The sequence below is a fragment of the Babylonia areolata genome, chromosome 29 (assembly GCF_041734735.1).
Source record: "Babylonia areolata isolate BAREFJ2019XMU chromosome 29, ASM4173473v1, whole genome shotgun sequence".
NCBI lineage: Eukaryota > Metazoa > Mollusca > Gastropoda > Neogastropoda > Buccinidae > Babylonia > Babylonia areolata.
The window spans coordinates 16,951,533-16,972,622 of NC_134904.1; the positions used below are offsets into that span (position 1 = coordinate 16,951,533).

The following is a 21,090-nucleotide window of genomic DNA, read 5'->3' on the forward strand; positions in this document are numbered from 1 at the left end:
GAGATCTACACCCTACACAGACTTCTGATAATGTTTGCTTTCCCCCTTTAACCATCCCTTGCACTGATCACGATGGTGAAGCGGCTGCGGAGTATTTCATACACTGACAACTGCCTCAACATGACTCTTGGCTACCTAAGTACCAAACAGTCAAGAACAGGCATACCAGAAAGCTAAAGGCACAAACACAGTCACAAGGAAACTAAAGACAATCATTCCAATTTATCAAGGGCAAAACCAGAAACTATCAAATACAGCACTTCACAAGGAATCAACTCACTACTCATTCCACACCAAGGGAAAAACCGAAACATTCTAAAAAGCCGGTGTTCAGCCGAACGCATAAAAATGTCACGTAAACACCTGTGCCCACACAAAGCGAAATTTCTTTTTGCTTGCACTGATCATCCACCTTTTTCATTTTCTATTGGTCAGCTGTATTGTTCTTACCTTTCTTTTGTTTGTAATTAATGCAACAACTTTGAAATTTATACAAAGTCATCTGTCACATACTTTGCGTTTGTATATAATCATGTACATCACATCACAACAAAAACTTAATGTAAGATTTTCTTGTTGTCCTTTCCAATTCACTGTATCTGTACTGTGACATTTTTACATAAAATACTGTTTAACCCACTCAACCCTGGGGAGTTTACAGCCATGGTAGGCTTCCATGCAAAACTGTTAGAGAAAAAAACCTGGATAATATATACTGCATTTCCTCCAAGTTATGTGTAGACACATTCGGAAATACTGTAAAAGTCAGTTCCCTTTCTTTGCAGTTTATACATATTGCATGAACGCAAAAGGAAATTTTTTTCCTAAAATTACGTTTATCTAACATAATCACCGTGACCCACTAGTGCAGGGAGTCCGATTCCTGTCCTGTGCAAACTACTATCTGCCTAGGTGGAGAAAACGGAAGTAGCTACAGCCGATAACCTACTGGAAGTAGGTTACCTCCTCTCTGTATCCCTCACCAGCTAGAAGGAATTGTGATGCCAGAGCAATGCTCAGTCGCAGGGCTCAATGAGTTCAACCAACCCTCCCACCCCTTAGACACATTTTTCTCCACTTGCGTGTACAGACACTGACCTGACTGGGCGGCAGACAGACATGGACGGTGAATACCCAGGCGGCGGTGGATGTGGTGGGGGGCCTGGTGACCGGGGTTGTAGAACTGATCCACATAGTCGTTGCTGCACAGCCAGATCAGATTGTTCCCCACGTCAAAGCACGCCCCTGGAACAGACAAGACACACAGCAAGCACTTTAGAGTATCATCAATGATAGTTTTTCATCGAGTCAGTTGGCGCCATCAGACTGCCATCCATTTCATCAGTTCAGTCCACACACACAAACCATCTGGCCATGTATTTCATAAAGTCAGCCAAAGTCACATTAGCTAGCAAACCATGTGACAGAAAATAATCACAACTAAGACAACAGTCTCCTTTTCTGACATAATTTTACACCACATATATGATCATGATCTTAAAAAAGACTAATCATACCAGGACATAATTCAGTCTGAGCACATCTGAATCTTTCAAAAAAAAAAAAAAAAAAAAAAAAAAGACATAATAATAATGACTGAGATATATGCTGTTCAATGTAATCATGCGCATTCAGTGTGAGCAGCTATGTTGTCATATACTGAGTTTGTTGTGACAGGTAGCACCAAGTGGTGGTCAAAAATCAGTTTTCAGACAGAGATTGGGTGCATACAGCCAATAAAATGCTGGGGCCAGATTTTAGTAATAAATAATTTTTTTTTTTTAAGTTGTACCTTGTTGGCCAGAAACTAGGGTATGAAAAACTTGAAAAAATGTTATATAGCTCTCTCTCTCTCTCACACACACACACATACACACACATGCAACACATGCATAAAACCCATCATTTACACAATCCAGGAAATATTCTCCTATCTCTCTCTGCCAGAAACCAAACAGCCCACTCTAAAGAATACACACACAAGCACACACACACACGTACGAACACACACGCACACACACGCACACGCGCACACACGCGTGCGCACACACGCGTGCGCACACACACACACACAAACAACAACATCTTTTACCCAGTCCAACGACAGAGGAGCCTCGAGCCAGAGAACAGGACGGAGCATCGATCAGATCAGTGCGAGTGTTGAACACACCATCACTCAAGTTGAAGCTCAAGCTGCTTGCCAGTGCTGGTTGTCAAATGGAAAATACACTCACTACATATTTTTGTCAACAGCATTTTTTTTGTTTAGATTCTCAAAAACACTTCTGATATCTTCTTCTTCTTCTTCTTCTGCGTTCGTGGGCTTCAACTCCCACGTTCACTCGTATATACGCAAGTGGGCTTTTTACGTGTATGACCGTTTTTACCCCACCATGTAGGCAGCCATACTCCGCTTTCGGGGGTGTGCATGCTGGGTATGTTCTTGTTTCCATAACCCACCGAATGTTGACATGGATTACAAGATCTTTAACGTGTGTATTTGATCTTCTTCTTGCGTATACACATGAAGGGGGTTCAGGCACTGGCAGGTCTGCACATATGTTGACCTGGGAGATCGGAAAAATCTCCACCCTTTACCCACCAGGCGCCGTCACCATGATTCAAACCCGGGACCCTCAGATCGAAAGTCCAACGCTTTAACCATTCGGCTATGGCGCCCGTTGCTTCTGATATCAACTTTGAAAGAATAAAGCATTTATGGAAGCATAAATGCATTCACTAAATATTCGTGTTATCAGCATTTTTTTTTTAATTCAAAACATAACATGCTTTTAAAATTTACATTGAGATAAAAACCAAGTCCTTACCACCAGATTCACCATCCATCTGTGTTAGAAGAATTTTTTTTTTTTTTAATTCTGAACATGCTTTTCATATCTACTTTAAATTCTAAGGTATTACAACCACATAAATACAATCACTATGTATACATGTAACCAGCATTTCCGTTTTTGTTGAAATTCTGATAAAGTTTATCTTTGAAAGACTACATTGTTTCCAACCTTTTCCTACTATGAACATTATCACAGAACAGCAGGCTGTCTATTTGTGGGTACTTACTGTTTCTCCAAAACATGAAACAATACCATCAGACCATGGTAAAAACCACACACACACACACACACACACACACACACATACACATGCATAAACACAAACACACACACACACAGAGTTTGTGCAGGTTGTATAAAAAGCTGCACAAGCTAACTCTCACACTCAATAAAGATACCTCTTTTACACTCATTTTAACTTGACATTCACATACATACACACCGCATGCACAGACCACACACTCATTGAAGATACCTCTTTTACACTCAATAAAGATCATTTTAACTTGACATTCACATACATACACACTGCATGTGCACTCACACACACACACACACACACACACACACACACACCCAACACACATACACACACACATACAGCACCTGCCATCCCCCTACCCCTGCCCCACCCCCCCCTTGTCATGTTCTCCACACCACAGGAAAACTCACACCGCAGACTGGAGATACTGCCGCCGCTGCCGAAGAGGGACCGGGTGGTTGCCCCTGCCCCACCCCCCGGCAGAGGCACCAGAACCACGATGCTGCTGCCGTCGCAGTAGATGGGGGCTTTCACCAGCGTCTTCAGTACCACTCCACATGTCGTGCTGCCAGCTGTTGCAGCTGCACAGATTTGGGGCACTGTAATGCAATCTTGACTTAAGAGACTCCTAGGAAAATTTTCAACAAGAAATTTTTGTGGATTATGTCGGTTTTTTTAATCATAATTCAGTGTTACATATGACTATATTTTATGGGGAAAATCTGTGTAGAAACTACACTGAAACAGCACTGGTAGACAGTTCTGCATATGTTTAAATACATATTCGTATTACATACATAGGTATATATATTCTCTTCACACGGTAACACAATATAAAATGCATGGTTTATATAACCTCCTCACAAAAAAAAAATTATTTTCCTTTGTACCCATATTACACACATTGCTATAAAACCTCCTCACAACAAAAATATACCGTCTTCCTTTTTATTTATTCTGCATAAATGAATACACAACCTCCTCACAAAAAAAATACTATCTTACTTTTTGTTCATACCACATGCATAAGTATATAATCTCCTCACAAGAAAACATACTGCCTTCCTTTTTTTTTTTAAATCAATATCACATAAACCTCATCAAAAAACAACAACTGATTACCATATATCCCTTTTCATTCAGATTACATGCATTGTTATAAAAACTCCTCACAAGGAAACATACTTATCTTCCTCCTTGGCAGGAGTTTCATAGGTATATAACCTCCCTAACAAGAAAACTTGCATCTTCCTTTATATAACATACACCGATAATAAGACCTCAGAAGAAGGAAACATACTGTCTTCCTTTTTGGCAGGAGTTTCTCCCCCTATCAGAGCAGCCAAGGTGGCAGCACTGCTGGACCCTCGCAATGGTCGCAGTCGGTTCATCAGGGTTTCGCTTCCTCGCTGGTTCACCGATTCTTCTTTGCGGGTCAGAGTCTGTCGCTCCGTGTGGAAACCAACTTCCAGTGTGGATTCCTGAAGAAGAAAGAAAAACAAAACAAAAATAAACAAACAGCATGTTTAACTGGATTCCCAACAAACGCACAAACATGCGTCTCTGATGCATCTGAAGCTAAAATAACTCCCTTCCAGTTCATCTTGGCCTTGAGATTCACTCTTCCAAGTTCTTTTTATCCTGTTGATTTAAGGCCAGGCACGGTAGTGAAATTTTGACCAAAATCATGATTTTTTGTGATTTTCGTTTTTTTTGCATAATTTGCTTCTTCAACATCTAATCTTTATAGTCCGTTTCACCTGGGTACTATACTCACTTAAATAAAGCTTCAAACAGCATCAACATGTGTGATTTCTTGTGAGTACAAGCACATCTCTTTCTTTTCCTGTTTTCTCAGTTTTGTGTTTTGTCTTCATAATACCATTTTTCAAAATGCTAATGCTCAAAAACTTTAAAAGATTGTTCAAACTTGGTACTTTCTTTCTTTATGTATTCATCTTTATTATAGTGCAGTGGTTTGTATAGTACTAGTAAAAGAATGAATATACACTCATTTGAAAAACATTATGTCAAGGAATTTATACACATTTCAACAAAAAAATAATAATAAATGTATTTATTCAAATTCCAAAATACCACTGCACTATAATAAAGAACAAATACAAATAAATCAAATAAAACAAACAGAAATAACATATCTATAAAGGTAACGAAGTTTTAAGCTTTTAATTTTTTTGTTTGTCGGCCATTTTGGATTCGTTTCCATGGAAACCGTCACGACAAATTGCACAAAATGACTTTTTTAGACATGTTTAGTCCAATATCTTTGCATACCATGTCACAGAATGCCATAAACTTCAAGTTTATTTCATACGTTTTTGTACTACCGTGTCTGGCCTTAAATGGCCTTTTTAAAATTCTGTTCCATTTTGTCTGCTCTTACTCTTCTCTTGCTCCCAGTCCTTTCAGTGATCTGATTCACGCCACTGAAGCTTGTGCGTATGATGAAAATTATTTGATCAATGGTATTTGCTTACAAGAAATGAATGGTATTTGCTAATATATCTATCAATCTTTTTATCTACGTATTCAATTACTAGCTGATAAACTAAGTTATCAGCCTCACTATTTTTTTCAAATGAGACTCTAATCATGCATGTTTCAGGAAGCATAAAATTTCTATTTTCAAATCCAATGTTTCTTATAAAAAGTCAAAACTCAATCCTTGAACTCTTGGGAAAAGAAAAGAAATGTTACCATCATGAACTTCTTTGTTTCTTTGGCTTTGTAATCATTATTTTGCTTTTCTTTTCTCTAAAACTGAGCACGTCAATCCCCTATAATCAAACATAATTTTGGTGAAAGACATTCAGTATCAACACCCAAATCGCAACCTAAATCCTATCTAAACAAAAAATTGTATTTCACAATTGATAATCAAACCCTGCAAACATTTTCTTCAGATTTTTTTCCTTTAACAATTTATCTTTTTCGGGGGGGAGGGGGGGGGGGGGCGGTGGCGGTTAGTTTGTTGGTGGGTTAACCATTTCTTTTCCCTCCACAATAAACATACTATAATTTCACAAGAAGTACACAAGGCAAACATACACCGTAACTAAGACAACATAATCAAAATCAAAGGGACTAAATCAACATAGATTTCTTTCTAATTTTCTGCATTCATGGGCAGGCAACTTCCATATTAACTCAAATGTATAGGAGTGAGCTTTCACATGTATGATCGTTTTTTCAACCCACTGTTAAGACAGCCATACTCCATTTTCAGGGGTGTGCATGCTCTGTATGTTTAAGTTCAGTAATATGGATTAAAGGATCTTTCATGTACATATTCAACCTTCAGCATGTATATTCACACAAACAGGATTAAATCACCAGCAGGTCTACAACTTGTGGACCAAACCCAGGACCCTTGCACTGGCAGTCCAAAGCTCAACCCACTCAGTTACAGTGCCCATCATCACCAAGGCTGAGAGCTGATCCCCCATCAACACTGGCCTCAAGTGCTGAAGGAAGGTGGCAGAATGGTTTAGAATCTTATCTGTCAATAAGGCGACCATGAGGGTCTGTGTTCAAATCCCAGTCTCATGCTTTCTCTCCCAAGTTTGACTGGAAAATCAAACTGAGTGGCATGTCATTTGGATGAGATGATAAACCAAGGTCCCTTGTGCAGCACGCACTTGGCACACGTAAAAAAACAACCATGGTAACAGGAGGAGTTTGTACCCCGACTCTAGCACCGATACAATCCCGTCGTTGAGTCCCAGAGCACGCCACTGATGTGCATGCCGGGACAAGTACTTGGAGGGGCTGAACGACTGGCGGTGCTGAATCAGGGCCCAGTCATTGGGGGTGCTGCCTTCTGGCCTTGGTAAATCAGTCTGACATGGTACAGTATATGACACCAAAATAAGCGTTGTCCTAGTGGCAGAATTCTGCAGAAGAAATTCACTCTGAAGGGAACACAAATACATACATAGGCACACACTCAAGGCCCGGGTTATGCTGCTGGTCAGGCATCTGCCTAAAAATGTGCTGTGGCATACATTATGATTTTTTGTCCAAACGAAGTGACGACTCCTTGAGAAACTAGAACTACTGAAACACTTGCCTCAAGACTGAAGGAGGTGACGAAGACATGGATGTTCTTTGCCGATTTGTCCGAAACGGCGGCCGGACACCAGACCCAGTAGAAGTAGGTTCCGTCACTACAGAAGGCCAGGGTGGTGCATGGCCCCCCCTCCAACATCCACACAGGTTTGGAGATGGTCTTTTTGGCCTAGGAAACAGCATGCCCTTTATCCCATCACATTTCAGCTGCTGCCATGCAGATTTTTTTTCAAGCATCAAAGACACATTTACTCCCAGCCTTTTTTTTTCTGCACCAGTTTGACATGTTTCAGTACACAATGCCTGTTGAAATGTTGTGGTTAACAAGCAAACTGGGGTTGATTTACATATACTGTACTTCCCTTTCCAGTCTACCTAACACAGACATTAAGAAAAATCCTTCAAAACCCTAAATGCAATATAACTATTATAACAATAAAAAAAATTTTTTAAAGTTTATTCATGCAACGCCTTATCAAACAAATTTCGCTTTAGGTGCTTCACAAGTGTAACAACACTGATAAAAATACATTACAATACATTATAAACCAAAATCCTTAACTAGAACATTCATGTTTGACCTCATCAGAAACTACTGTCACTCGAGCCTTGCCATGACACATCACTTTTACCTCCTTGTCAGCACCAGTATGGGGTAAAGAGGTGCAGGGCAGGAGAAGTGAGATTCTGGAGGTCTGGAGGAAGCTACAAAATGCTGCTTCCAGTCATTTATTTCCCTCACCAATACTACCAAGATTTCTGATTTGTACAATGTGTAGCTGACACCATGAGCTCCTCGCCTTGTGATGCTGAGTGATGGAAAAAAAAAATAAAATAAAATAACAGCTTCAGGCTTATAAAGGTCTGTTGGCGCACTCTGCCTTCTTGTGACTGAAATTACTGTCTTGAATCACTTCAGTCATAAGTACCTGATTAGCTCAAATGGTTGAACAATGTTGTGACTCTGAATCACAAGACACCCCACATAAACATCTGCATTTTCCATGTCCAACTTATCTCATGCGTTATTGTTCAGAGGGTGGCAGCAAGACAACATATGCAAAAGAGCAAATCCTGAACTCAACAGAAGAACTGTCGCAATAAATTTAATGAACTGAGACTGAAAGAAAAATGCCGTTTAACCATAACTATCACCATACCATGTTGATGATACCATTTTCAAAGGAGGGTACAATATATAAATATGGCTGGCGTTTAACCATAACTATCACCATACCATGTTGATGATACCATTTTCAAAGGAGGGTACAATATATAAATATGGCTGGTAGATAGAATGGCAAATGATTTGGCACAAAATGCCACAGCAAGGTGTGTATACATTCACTGATTCAATTGTTTGTCCACTGCCTTCAATATCCATGTCTGTTTTTCAAGCTAACTTCATCGTGCAAGGACCCCTACCTGCAGGCTGTTGGTGTCAATGACCTGACACAGGTTGTTGACATCTGACTCCTGGTCGTAGGTCACAGGTCGCAAAAGTAAGAGATGACTGCCATAGGCCACCCGACCTGAGCTTGCCTCCACATTCTTGTTGTACACGTATCCCCTGAAATCGTATAGTTTTTTGCTTAAAGTTCACACTTCTTCAAGTTTGGGGGGGGGGGGGTTTCAATCAAATTTAAGTGAAAAATATCACCATTATTATCATCTGTTAAGGCCAATAGACAGCCGATCAGAAAAGGTATCAAAACAGATTTTTATAGATGACACTTTTTCCTGTAACTGCTAATATCATATACATAAAAAAATAATAATAAAAATATTAAGTAGCAACCTGTAATTGGATGAACAGAACAAGTATAAAACATCAATTTGAATTTATGTGTGAGTGTGCCTGCATGTGTCCATGCATATGCATATCTATGATTGTGTGCCTATGAGAACAGTATGTGAATGCATCTGTCTGTGTGTGTATCTGTTTGTGTGTCTGTGTGAATGGGTGGATACACACACACACACACACACACACACACAAACACATATACCAGTACATACTATAATATGTATGTGCCATGTTCTGATGCTGTCTAGTCATAAAATCTTTTTAAAGGCTGGATACCTGAGAGTGCCATGTAGACCAGTGCCCATCTTTGCAAGGCCAGTTCCTCCTCCTCCACTGATGTACAAAAATGACCCGTCTGTGGCAACGCTACGACCAGCATCTCCATCTGAGAGACACACATACACACATTCTCAATGAAAAATGCCAACAGTCTAAAACCACTGTGACTGTGGCAGTAATCTACTAATCATCACTCACTAGAAATACAACAGGAGGTGTAGTGGATTACATTTACAATGTCAGCAAATTATCAACCCTAACAAAAAGTAATTAGTAAAGGAGACAGGTACACAGAGCAAGCAAGGAAGACAATCTCAGTCAACCCCCAGAAGGCTCAATAGTAAGAAAAAGAATTAAGATGAAGAATTGAATAAAACAACAACAACAAAAAACAATACCATCACCATAACAACCACTAGACAAAGTACTGCATACAGCACTAGAACACTTATTAAAAAGAAAAAGAATGAGTTTCAGTTTCAGTTTCTTAAGGTTGACTGAGATTGTCTTCCTTGCTTGCTCTGTGTACCTGTCTCCTTTACTAATTACTTTTTGTTTTCCTGCTTCATTTTCCTGTCTCTCCTTCCTCCTCACTTGTTCTTGTTTTAACTGACCTGTGGGTGTTCAGTATGTGTATTGCTGTCATTGTGTTTGGACGTACAACTACATATCGTTAAGGAATAGTATTGTATTCTTCTTTCATCTGTGATGTCTTTTTTTTCATATTTAAACAATGTTCTTGTTTTTTCATTTATACTGTGTTCTTGTATTAATTACTCTCAAACTATGTGAGGACAAATCCATACATATAGTTAATACACTGCACCACATCTGCTAGACAGTTGCCCGAACAGCAACATAACTCAACATGTTTAGTCAGACAGTTGCCCGAACAGCAACATAACTCAACATGATTAGTCAGGCCTTCAAAGTTGAATGCATGCATATAATGATTGCGTACTAATCAGAGCAGACTTCTTCAACATAATTTTGCCAGAGGACAACACTCAGTGCCCCAAGTGCATGCTGCACACAGAACCTCAGTTTATCATCTCATCCAGACGACCAGATGTTCAGTTTGATTTTCCAGTGTCAAACTTGGGATAAAGGGCAAGCCCAGGATTCAAACCTAGACCTTCACAGACACTGTATTGGTGGGCATGCATCTTAACCATCCTGACACCTTCCTCTCAAAAAGAGAGAGATCTACATAAAACTAAAACACTATTATCATAACAACCACCACACAACCACCAACAGCAATGATACCTTTCTCTTTGTCTTTCTCAGATGCCTCTTTGGCTTCTTTGACAGTGTGTTCAGCCGTGGGTCCTGACAGAGACAGCTGGTCCTCGAACCCCCAACTGATGATGTGCTTGCTGCCCAGCACTGCTGATGGCTGGCCGGGACCTCCTTCCGTTTCTAGCAACTGGGTCAGGATGTCTGCCACAGGCAGTGACTCTAGATCCTTCAGCCCTTGCAGCAGGTGTACAGTGTGGATGAACGTCTGCAGATGACCTCTGGATAAACAGAATGCACCAATTTCCTTATTTGGTTACAATTTTCAAAATGAATGAACAGCCAGAGGGGTCAAGCCAAACCAAGTCATCTTATCATCTCACATGAGGCATTACATAACATTTAATTCAGGATCATTTAGATTTATAACCATAATGTGCTCCAGTCTACGAGATGAGATAACTCTTTCACCACCGGACACCCATCTTTTTTCCAAACTGATCAGTCTATTCATGTGGGTTTGTTGTTTTTTTATGTTCTATTACAATTTAATGCAATCATGAAATCATTCATTCTTGCATTATCTTGAACAACTTGTTTTCAAGTTCAGCTGATATGATCTGTAAATATGGTCATCTACAGAAGAGATACAATATCAGAGTATGTTTCCATCAACTGTCAGTAAACAAATGAAAGTAAAGACTCAAAGTCAGGCACTGAATATCTTATAAGAGCAGCCTTTTTATGCTTAGCAGGATACTTTAAATACTTTGATTTGTTCAAGGAGGGGATACTTTATAAAATTTATATTTTCATACAAGGGCATTAACTTACGACTAAACTGTTTATCTCTAGGAGACTTATGTCAAGACAGCAAGTCATCAACTCAAATACTCTTCCTAAGGTAGTAATCCATTATCACTCAAGCACGATCAAAGCACTGCACAGATGATTTCATACTTAACACAGTACGCAACTGATGTTCAGTAACAATCCACTGACAGCCTAAAGCAGTCAAATCCTTTGCTCTTGCTGTCCACCACAGGTAAACAACATATTATGCTGGGTGATGCAAAGTTCTGCAAGCAATGGCAAACAATTACCAGTGTTATAAATATTATCCTATGTCCAATTAGGCTCTCTTGCACACAGCTAGATGAAAATGGTACAGAAATGCACAAAAAACATAGTTTTGGCAGTTTTCCTGAAAAACATACATTATGTAGTACAAACAGATACCATAAGACAGAGCCTAATAAACTGAATTTATAATGTATATTGTATTGCACCATTTACACTTTTATAATCATCTTTCTCGGTGAAAGATTGTCACTATTGTCAGCAACTTCAGAAACGGAAGAAATGCACGCTTTTAGCCTTAGGCATCTGGTCCTTGATCAAATGTCTCATCTAAATCCTAATGCAATTTCATCTTCCAACATATTTACAACCACAAAACGTAACAAAATGTACAAAAACCAAAAAAACAACAACAAAACAAAAACAATAAAAAGGCAAGATTATCATTTCTTTTTTTTTTTTTTTCATCTGGCCTTCAAAGCAGCCACTGAATCAGACATCATTTTGTCAATTTCATTCCCCTTCAGGTCCACCATCAAAAGAAAAAAATCAAAGTGAAACAGGATGAGGATGTGACCTGAAAAGTGTAGTTTTGAGAATTTATGATAACTTCAGTAATTTTGTACTGTTATAAGTGGATATCAAAATGATCTCTTGAGATTTCTACCGCTTTATATTTATTGTATTCATTCTTGAGCTCAAATTACTTACATCTGAAAACACACAGACTGCAGCAGACCTTACAAAACAGGGATATAAATTTCACATATTAGGTCAACTCAACCATTGCACATTCACCTGACAATCTCGTAAAATAAGATGGTGAATATCTTTAATTAATAACTTTTACAAGGCCAACACAGCATAACTATGATGGAAGTCTTCACTCAAGGCTGAAACGCAATATTAAATCTGATGAAAGAATCGCAATTGGCTAGGTTAAAATACATCATGTACAAGTATACTTACACTTGTGCATTCACAGTTTGTGGCTTACAACATAAAACATTGTTATGCAATAATCTTACATAATCATACTGAAGAAAAGAACGCTGAATCAGTAGTACGTTTACATGTAACCAACAACAACAAGCAATTAACATTTGTAAACATGTTAAAAACATGTCTGATGTACATTTCCCAACACATTGTCAACAACAAAATATCTAGTTGTGTAACAAAAAATATTGCATTAATGTGCCAGTTCTACCAAAAACATTGTAATATGTGAATAAAACTATGCATAAAGTTTCAACATTTGTTTCACACCTTACCTGGCACAAGCGAGAGCAACAAGGGCTGATGCAGCATTTTCTCTTTGAATCTTGTTCTGTATCTCATAAGCTGATTGCTTTCCATCTGCTGATACTTCACCAAGCCAGCTGCTAAGCAAACTTTCTAGTCCCTTCAAACAATCACTGGGTTCCTTTGCAAGACTGAGTGGTGGACAGTCTTTCAAGCAGTTCAGCAGCACACCTGCCGTCACCCCACAAAGATCTGGATCTGCTTTGCTCTGTGACTGAAGAAGAGGGAGAATAAGGAGGAGACTGATGCGAGTTGAAAATGATGCTTGTTCTGGATCTTTCAACAAGCCCTGTTTTTTCAGTAAATGAATTGTTTCCTCCTGCGAAATTGGAGATTCTTTCTCAATTTGCTCTTCCCTGGCAATATGTCTCTGAGTCTTCCATAGGCCCTTCAGAGCGTTCAGGCGGTACTCCAACAACTTGTTGAAAGCATTGTTTTGTGTACCACAAACAGCTAGAAGTTTTGCACATAGTTCTTCTGGGTGTTTTGAATCGAAAGACACAACTTCGTTCTCGCTTCCACCAACGTTTTCGATGTCTTGGGGCAGTTCCACCAAATCCGTCACTCTCAAGAGTCCGTCGTGCAGGAACAATGTTTCCTCTGTGACAGACAACCACTGAGAGGTGTCAGACGCAGACACTGCCATTTCTAGTGCATCATTTGTTGTTATGAACAATCCCTTCCTCCCTGCAGTCGTTTGGCCTCATCGAGTATTTCTGTTTCTTCCTGTCGTCGAAATTTGCTTCATAACCTTCAACGATCTAAGCGACTTGGTTGTTTTTCTGAGTGTCCAATCAAATAGCTCGTACTAACGCTGTCGGAGCAGGGAGAAATTCGTTTTTTTTCCTCACTTTGCAAAGGGGAGCGTCTCTTGAACACATAAGAACTCTAAATATAGTACTTTACAAATCGTGGGTATCATTTTGGCGTCCAAATATAGTATATTCACAAATCATGGGTGATGTAAGTTCCGGCAAGGATTCACCACTGTAAAGTAAATAATGTGAAAACATAAATGATACTGTTATTGTCACATTCGCTTTTTCCTTCTGCACAAAGTAATACAGCTGTTGGTATCAGTGTTGTTGTTACTGTTGTGTGCGTGTGTTGGGGGTGGGAGGAGGGGGTGAAGGGGGTGCTGAGGGCGGGGCGGGGGTCGGAGGGGGGGACTTAAGGGGGGGGGGGGGGGTAGGTGCCGCGTGCGTGCTTGTGTGTGTTCAGACGAGGGGGTGGGGGAAACACTGCTTGGGAAGGGGGAATAAATCCACTGTAAGAAAATAATATTTTATGTGTTTGTGTATTGTAGTCGTAGTAATAGCAGTTGCAGCAGCAGCACTGCACCAACACTGAGTGAGTTCGGAGTGGAAGTAGCTGAGTTCAGTTCAGTTCATTTTCTCAACGCTGTTGGCCGGTCAGGCATCTGTTGGCAGATGTGGTGTAGCCGCGTATTATGGATTTGACCGAACGCAGTGACGCCTCCTTGAGCTACTGATACTCATTCTCATACTCATTTTCTTAAGGAGTCGTGTCGACCGGCTTACAAATCCATACTATATATGCTACACCACATCTGCTGGACCTGCTGCGTAACCCAAATCTCAGTCTTCACTTCAGTGTCGACCGGTCTGGACTAAAGGCAAAATAGAAAGAAACGAAGTAAAGTAAGCTACAAAAGTGAATAGATAGATAAGTATAATCAAATTAGTGAACTGATAGAAGTAACAGAAGCATTGAGCTGTGTAGTCTTTATTTTTATGTCTTTCCACGCTGTCCGCAGTGATAATAATGTCGTGTGTGTGTGTGTGTGTGTGTGTGTGTGTGTGTGTCTCAGTGTCTGTCTGACAGTACTCTGTGGGGGGAGGGGAGAGTTGGGGGGGGGGGGGGGTCGAGCCGTGTCTCACGGTGAGTCTGTGTATCTGTGCCAGTGTGTTTGTGTGTGTGTGTGTCTCGGTGTGTGTGTGTCTGACTGCCTGTCAGTCTGCGACCGGCCACTGAGAGAGAGGGAGAGACAAAAAAAAAAAAAAAAAAAGACGAGACACGACAAAATAATTCATTTCTGATGACAATAGTGTTCTTTTTTTTTCTTCTTTTTTTCATCCTGTCCCCGCTCTGAAAAAGCTCTAAACAACACAAGGCTAAAAAGGCACTAGGCATGGTGGAAATAAAATACTAAAGGAAGAAAAAGAACATCACAAACGCCACGGTGCGCGCGCGCGCGCCACACACACACACACACACACACACACACACACACACACACACACACACGCCAATCTGTCCCTCTCTTTAACATATATCAAGTTGATTCTCAAGGCTGACCAATAGTAGCTTACTGTACCTGACACCAAATAACATCATCAGCAAACAATAACAAGAAGATTTTCATACCACCAGGCATCAATTGTAAACTCTGCTTCCCACTCCTTGATAAATCAATAGCAAATTCATTAAATAAAAACAAACAAACAAACAAAAAAAAGTTGAGGGCCGCTCAGGAGGCAGCCCTATTTCAGCCCGTTTGGAGAAATGAAGTAATCTGATCAGTTAGCAACATTCATCACGAATAGTGCCAGAACGGAGTCATAAACTTCTTCCCGGCGACGCCTTGTAAAGTTTGCCCTTTGACACCATCCTTTCTCAGGGCTGTCCAAATGGCATTTATGTTCACATAATCAAAGGTCTTCTTAAAGTCGACAAAAACAACGTACAGTTCAGAGTTTTTCATCAACAACCTTTTTACTAATTGTGCAAAGGGTAAAATATCATCAATATTGCTGTGTCACGGTCCTGCCCTAAAGCCTAGCGCTTTCTTATTGTAGTAATTTACTTTCATTTTCTGTCTACTTAGAAAGTCGGCAATCCATAATGTTAGTCAAAACCTTGCAGACAACACTTGTTAGGGCTATTTCACGGTAATTATTGGGCTGACTTTCTTGTGAAGTAGTATTGTTATGGACTTTGCCCATTTGGGGGTAAAGCATCAATATCAAACAGTTTGATGACGAAAACGAGTATTTAAATAAAATAAAATAAAATAAAATAAATAAATAAATCGATTACCGGGGTTTTGGCGTGTTTTAGCATTCTTCAATAATTTTGTCATGACCCCAACTTTTTCCAGGCTTGAGCTCACTGGTGTTGTCAATAACCTCTTCTCTGATAATGGCATCAAGAAGGGAGCGTCAGAAAGGCCTGGCATGTCTCCTTCGTCGCTTAGGGTATCATTTTCTTCAGAGTCTTGCACTGGGTTTAGTTCCTTAACCCTTTCACTGCCAAACTTGCATTTATGCAGCAGCTAGGTAGAGGACCCATGTCACTGAAGGGTGACCAGATCATGGGTCTGTTATCCATTAACCTACTGCTCTTTATGTTCGGTGGTAAAATAGGCCACATTTTCTACACTTCACAGGGGGAATCCCCAGCTATTCTTAGACACCATATTTTCTGGGTTTATAGCACAAGGAAATTTTGCACTGGCAGTAAAGGGTTAAATAGGTTGTTAAAATATTAGTATCACTGTTCAAAGGAAATATTGGTGCATTAAATATTTTCTCAGTCTCCTAACATTTTGTCAGAATAGTTTGGAATCATTAACAGACTTAGTTTTGATAGTCTGTTAGATCAAACTAATCTTCGTTTTTCCTGTTTAACATCAGTTTTTATTCTTTTCTTTAAGTGACACACGCTTTTCTCTTTTCTTCACATATCTTCTTCGAGCGGTTACATTGTCGCAACGATCTTTTCAATTTCTTCCTCTTTTGAGCGCATTCTGCATCAAAACATGGAATCATTTGACATCATTGTTTCTTATTAATACCAGTTGTTCTCATCATTCAGGCTGCTGCACTGCACAGCGCCTTTGTGAGTTTTTCAGTGGAAGCATCCATATCAGTAGTTAGTGTGGTGTTAGTATTCTATAATTTTACATGAAATCGTGTCAGTTTAGCTCATAATGAAAAATGTGTTGCAACTCCTTGGTCCACACAAACTGGTCCTCGTTGGCAGGTTCACCTGTAGGTGATCTGGTCCTCGTTGGCAGGTTCACCTGTAGGTGATCTGTCAATGCACTCTATTTTCTTGCAACTCCTCGGTCCACACAAACCGTTCCTAGATGACAGGTTCACCTGTAGGTGATCTGGTCCTCGTTGGCAGGTTCACCTGTAGGTGATCTGTCAATGCGCTCTATTTTCTTGCAACTCCTCGGTCCACACAAACCGTTCCTAGATGACAGGTTCACCTGTAGGTGATCTGGTCCTCGTTGGCAGGTTCACCTGTAGGTGATCTGTCAATGCACTCTATTTTCTTACAACTCCTCGGTCCACACAAACTGGTCCTCGTTGGCAGGTTCACCTGGAGGTGACCTGTCAATGCGCTCTATTTTCTTGCAACTCCTCGGTCCACACAAACTGGTCCTCGTTGGCAGGTTCACCTGTAGATGACCTGTCAATGCGCTCTATTTTCTTCAGTACAACTCCTCGGTCCACACAAACCGTTCCTCATTGGCAGGTTCACCTGGAGGTGACCTGTCAATGCGCTCTATTTTCTTGCAACTCCTCGGTCCACACAAACTGGTCCTCGTTGGCAGGTTCACCTGTATATAATCTGTCAGTGTGCACTATTTTCTTGCAACTCCTCGGTCCACACAAACTGGTCTTCGTTGGCAGGTTCACCTGTAGATGACCTGTCAATGCGCTCTATTTTCTTGCAACTCCTCGGTCCACACAAACTGGTCCTCGTTGGCAGGTTCACCTGTATATAATCTGTCAGTGCGCTCTGTTTTCTTCAATCAAAATTCAACAGGTAAGTGCTATGAATGAATACCATTACCGACACAACAACTGTATTGAGAACGTATCTCTGGACATAATAACTGAATCTATCACACTTACAGCCGTGTGGACTGGACACATTAATGTAAAATCGCCACAAGAATCATTATCACAACAACCATTCGCTTTAATAAATCTAACATGAAACAACAAGAGGCAAAGCCTTCAAGACTCACTTGTGCTTCATGCTTTATCCAGTCAAGGAATCATGAGGAGAAAAAAAAAAGAGATTTAAGAAATCATTGAAAAGTGTTCTGTATTAGATATGATATATAAAACAAGATTGGAAAAAAAAGAGAGACAGAGGAAAAAAAAGGGTATGCGAGCGGGATCGAACCGCGCATGTTTAGTCCCGAAGCAAGCAGACTAATCCCCACAGCTAGGGCGCATCTGACGTCATTTGACGTTTTCTTCTTGTGCAATAACTAGATGTGATTGTAATGGACGTAATAACGCCCTTTAAATAATGTTTTTGTGTGTGTTTTATTACATATCGATTATTCTTTTATTTCGGCCAGAAAGGAGACTTTGCTATCCCTTCAAGCACAAAACAACACATTGTAGATCTCTAGATCTGCACGAACCAGTCGAGGCCTACGAGCGGAAAGAAACAGTCGATTCAATTTTTCTTTTATGTTCTTTCCAATTAATTCAGTGTCTACTTTAGAATATCTATATGCAGTAAACACGTCGATGGTGTAGTTAGCATTACTGTATGTGTTCTGTCCAGACTTTGTATTTCTTTCCTGCCCTCCATGTGCTGTCCCTCCACTGCCACGATGACTACGTGCACCACGTGCACCAACTGGCCTGCCGTGTTTGAAGCAAAAGGGGGAATCCCAGACGTTTCTCCGGCGATCGACCGTATTCTTTTGCCCCACCTTCAGCGTATTCTGTCCTGGAGTCACCGGCTGTCCCGGCCGGTCTCAGTTGTCCTGGCATCACTGGCGGCTGTCCTGGCGTCCCCAGCTGTCTTCAGTGGAGCCCCCAGCTGTCCTGGCATCAGTGTCCGGTCGGCGTGGTTAATCGCTGCAGTAGTAGCTATCACCTCGGCATGTGTCCTGCCAGTCTTCTCTGTGCAACTGTCAGTCTGCCTCTTTCAGTTTACAGAAAGCAGCTTTGTCCGCCTCTTTTCTGGATTCTGCTGCGATGCCGGCCTGTTTCTTGGTAAGGTCTTTTGCTATGGTCACACCTTTCTCTTTCAGTCTTTTACGGCAGTTCGGTCCTGATTGGTCATAACTTCCAGCTGGTCTCTCCAGTGACTGAACTTTATCAGTTGTCATGAGTTTTCAGTTTGTGGCTGATTCTGCTCTTCCCGAGTGTTCCCTCAATGTCATCAGTCATCCCTTCTATTGGACTTCCTGCCACACCTTCGAGCGTGTCTGTGACAGGACTGGCGCAGGTGTCATAACTTTCGTGTTTTTCAGCTCAGTTGAGGTACACCGTATATTCGTACTCTGTTTCTCAGGGAAAACCCTTTTATAGTATCTCACAGTTTTCCGGAAGAACATTCATTTCTGTTTTCATCTTGTCCAGCTTTCGGAGACGATCCGGCAATATCCACATTTCTTCCCCTGTGTTCTTTCCATTCAATGCAGACGGAAAATTCGTCCCCTGTCAAGAGACGAAAAGAAGGCAGTCAGTCAAAGAGTCATGGAGGGGAAGAAATGTATAGTATATAGATAACGATGTTCTTAACCAATTTACAAGTTTTTCCGTCTTTCAAACAGAAAAGTACAGGGGAAGAAATGTGGATATTGCCGACGATCCTCGTGCTCTGTGGTCTTTTCACAGGTCGCCGATGTCTTCTGCTGCCGCCCGCGGCCTGCCAGCCGGCTCCTGTGCGCACTGCAGCTCCCTAGACAATCACACTGACAGTCTGCAGTCAACTGAACTCATCACATCATTTTGATTTAACACGGCAAGTCCGGTGTCAGTCTTCATCGAGCTGAAATCATTCCGAATGGCAGGAAAGCTGTCACCGAAGGAATGGAACCCCTCGTTATTGAGCCTGCACGAGCTCTTCAAGGACGATATGCGTCGCCATATCCGGTTTGAAAGTCGGTCGGAGTCATCGTCAGTTGTCATGATGGGAAGGGGTGCACTTGGAAACCCTTCCACGTTTCAGTACAGTGACTGTTCATTTCATTTGCTGAACCCGTTCATTTAGCTTCTACTGTTCAGTCTTCAGTCTGTACGTTTTGGTGGGTGAATTTCCTTGGCATTCCGAGGATCGTTTCTACAGCAGTGCGCGTAACTGCCAGTGAGCACTCTCTCTCTCTCTCACACACACACACATACACACACACTGACACACACCGTCACACACACACACACACACTGAGACTAACACACACGCACACCGTGGCATACACACACACACACACACACACACACACACACTGGCACACACACACACACACACACACACACACACTGGCACTGACACACACTGGCACACACACACACACACACACACACACACACACACACACACACACACACACACACACACACACACACACACACACACACACACACACACACACACACTGGCACTGACACACACGGCACACACTCGGAAGGCCCCTGCCTGTTATTGAACTGATGTCTTCTCCATGATCTTACTATTGTTTTGTCGCATGTTATGTCCTTGACAACACAAGCTCAACACTGACAAAGGGATCGTCAGTCCAAACCTGAGTACGCCGGCACACACACACACACACACACACACACACACACACACACACACACACACTGGCACCGGCGGGCACACTGACGCAGCACACTGACATACGTGTGTGTGCGTGCGTGCTCAAGCAATCACAGTATTCGCAATTTCACCCCTCGAGATGGAATGAGTAGACGGCTGAGTTCACAAGGTGTGGCCGTTCACTCATATTGAGGCCGAGAGGAGAGAGGGGGACATGATGTGAATATTGCCCTTGTGCACACACTGACACACACACACACACACACACACTGACGGAAACACGGCGTGCACTGCCGTGGCACGGCCGCGCACACAGAATATGATACATACGCGCATGCGTACACGAACTAATTTTTTTTTTCCTTTTCTCTCCCCCGTCCCCCGGAGTGAGGGTTAAAAAACAAAACAAAACAAACAAAGAAAGCGAACAAACAAAAAACCCAAAAAACAACCCCCCCAAAACAACAACAACAACAAACAAACAAAAACAAAACAAAAACACCACCAACAACAACAAAAAGCAAAACAACAACAACAACAACAACAAAAAGCACCTGGGGACAGGAATGACATGGTAACATTTTGTCGCAGTGGGCTAGCAGACACCGACATAATTTCAAGGGAGGTAA

The 21,090-nt window shown here is 41.2% G+C and overlaps 1 protein-coding gene across 1 annotated transcript in view; it reads right to left on the reverse strand.

The window, feature by feature from the left end:
• LOC143274709 (putative E3 ubiquitin-protein ligase HECTD4) overlaps positions 1-13,670 on the reverse strand; it is a 111,490-nt gene extending 97,820 nt beyond the window's left edge. Inside the window, exons 1-9 of the mRNA XM_076578612.1 lie at positions 12,886-13,670; positions 10,562-10,812; positions 9,290-9,398; positions 8,632-8,776; positions 7,208-7,375; positions 4,418-4,598; positions 3,528-3,698; positions 2,093-2,206; positions 1,099-1,245 (exon numbers count right to left, since the gene is read on the reverse strand). Coding sequence (XP_076434727.1) covers positions 1,099-1,245; positions 2,093-2,206; positions 3,528-3,698; positions 4,418-4,598; positions 7,208-7,375; positions 8,632-8,776; positions 9,290-9,398; positions 10,562-10,812; positions 12,886-13,562 — 1,963 coding nt within the window. The 5' untranslated portion in view covers positions 13,563-13,670. The remainder of the gene's footprint in view (positions 1-1,098; positions 1,246-2,092; positions 2,207-3,527; positions 3,699-4,417; positions 4,599-7,207; positions 7,376-8,631; positions 8,777-9,289; positions 9,399-10,561; positions 10,813-12,885) is intronic.
• Positions 13,671-21,090: the final 7,420 nt, after the last annotated feature.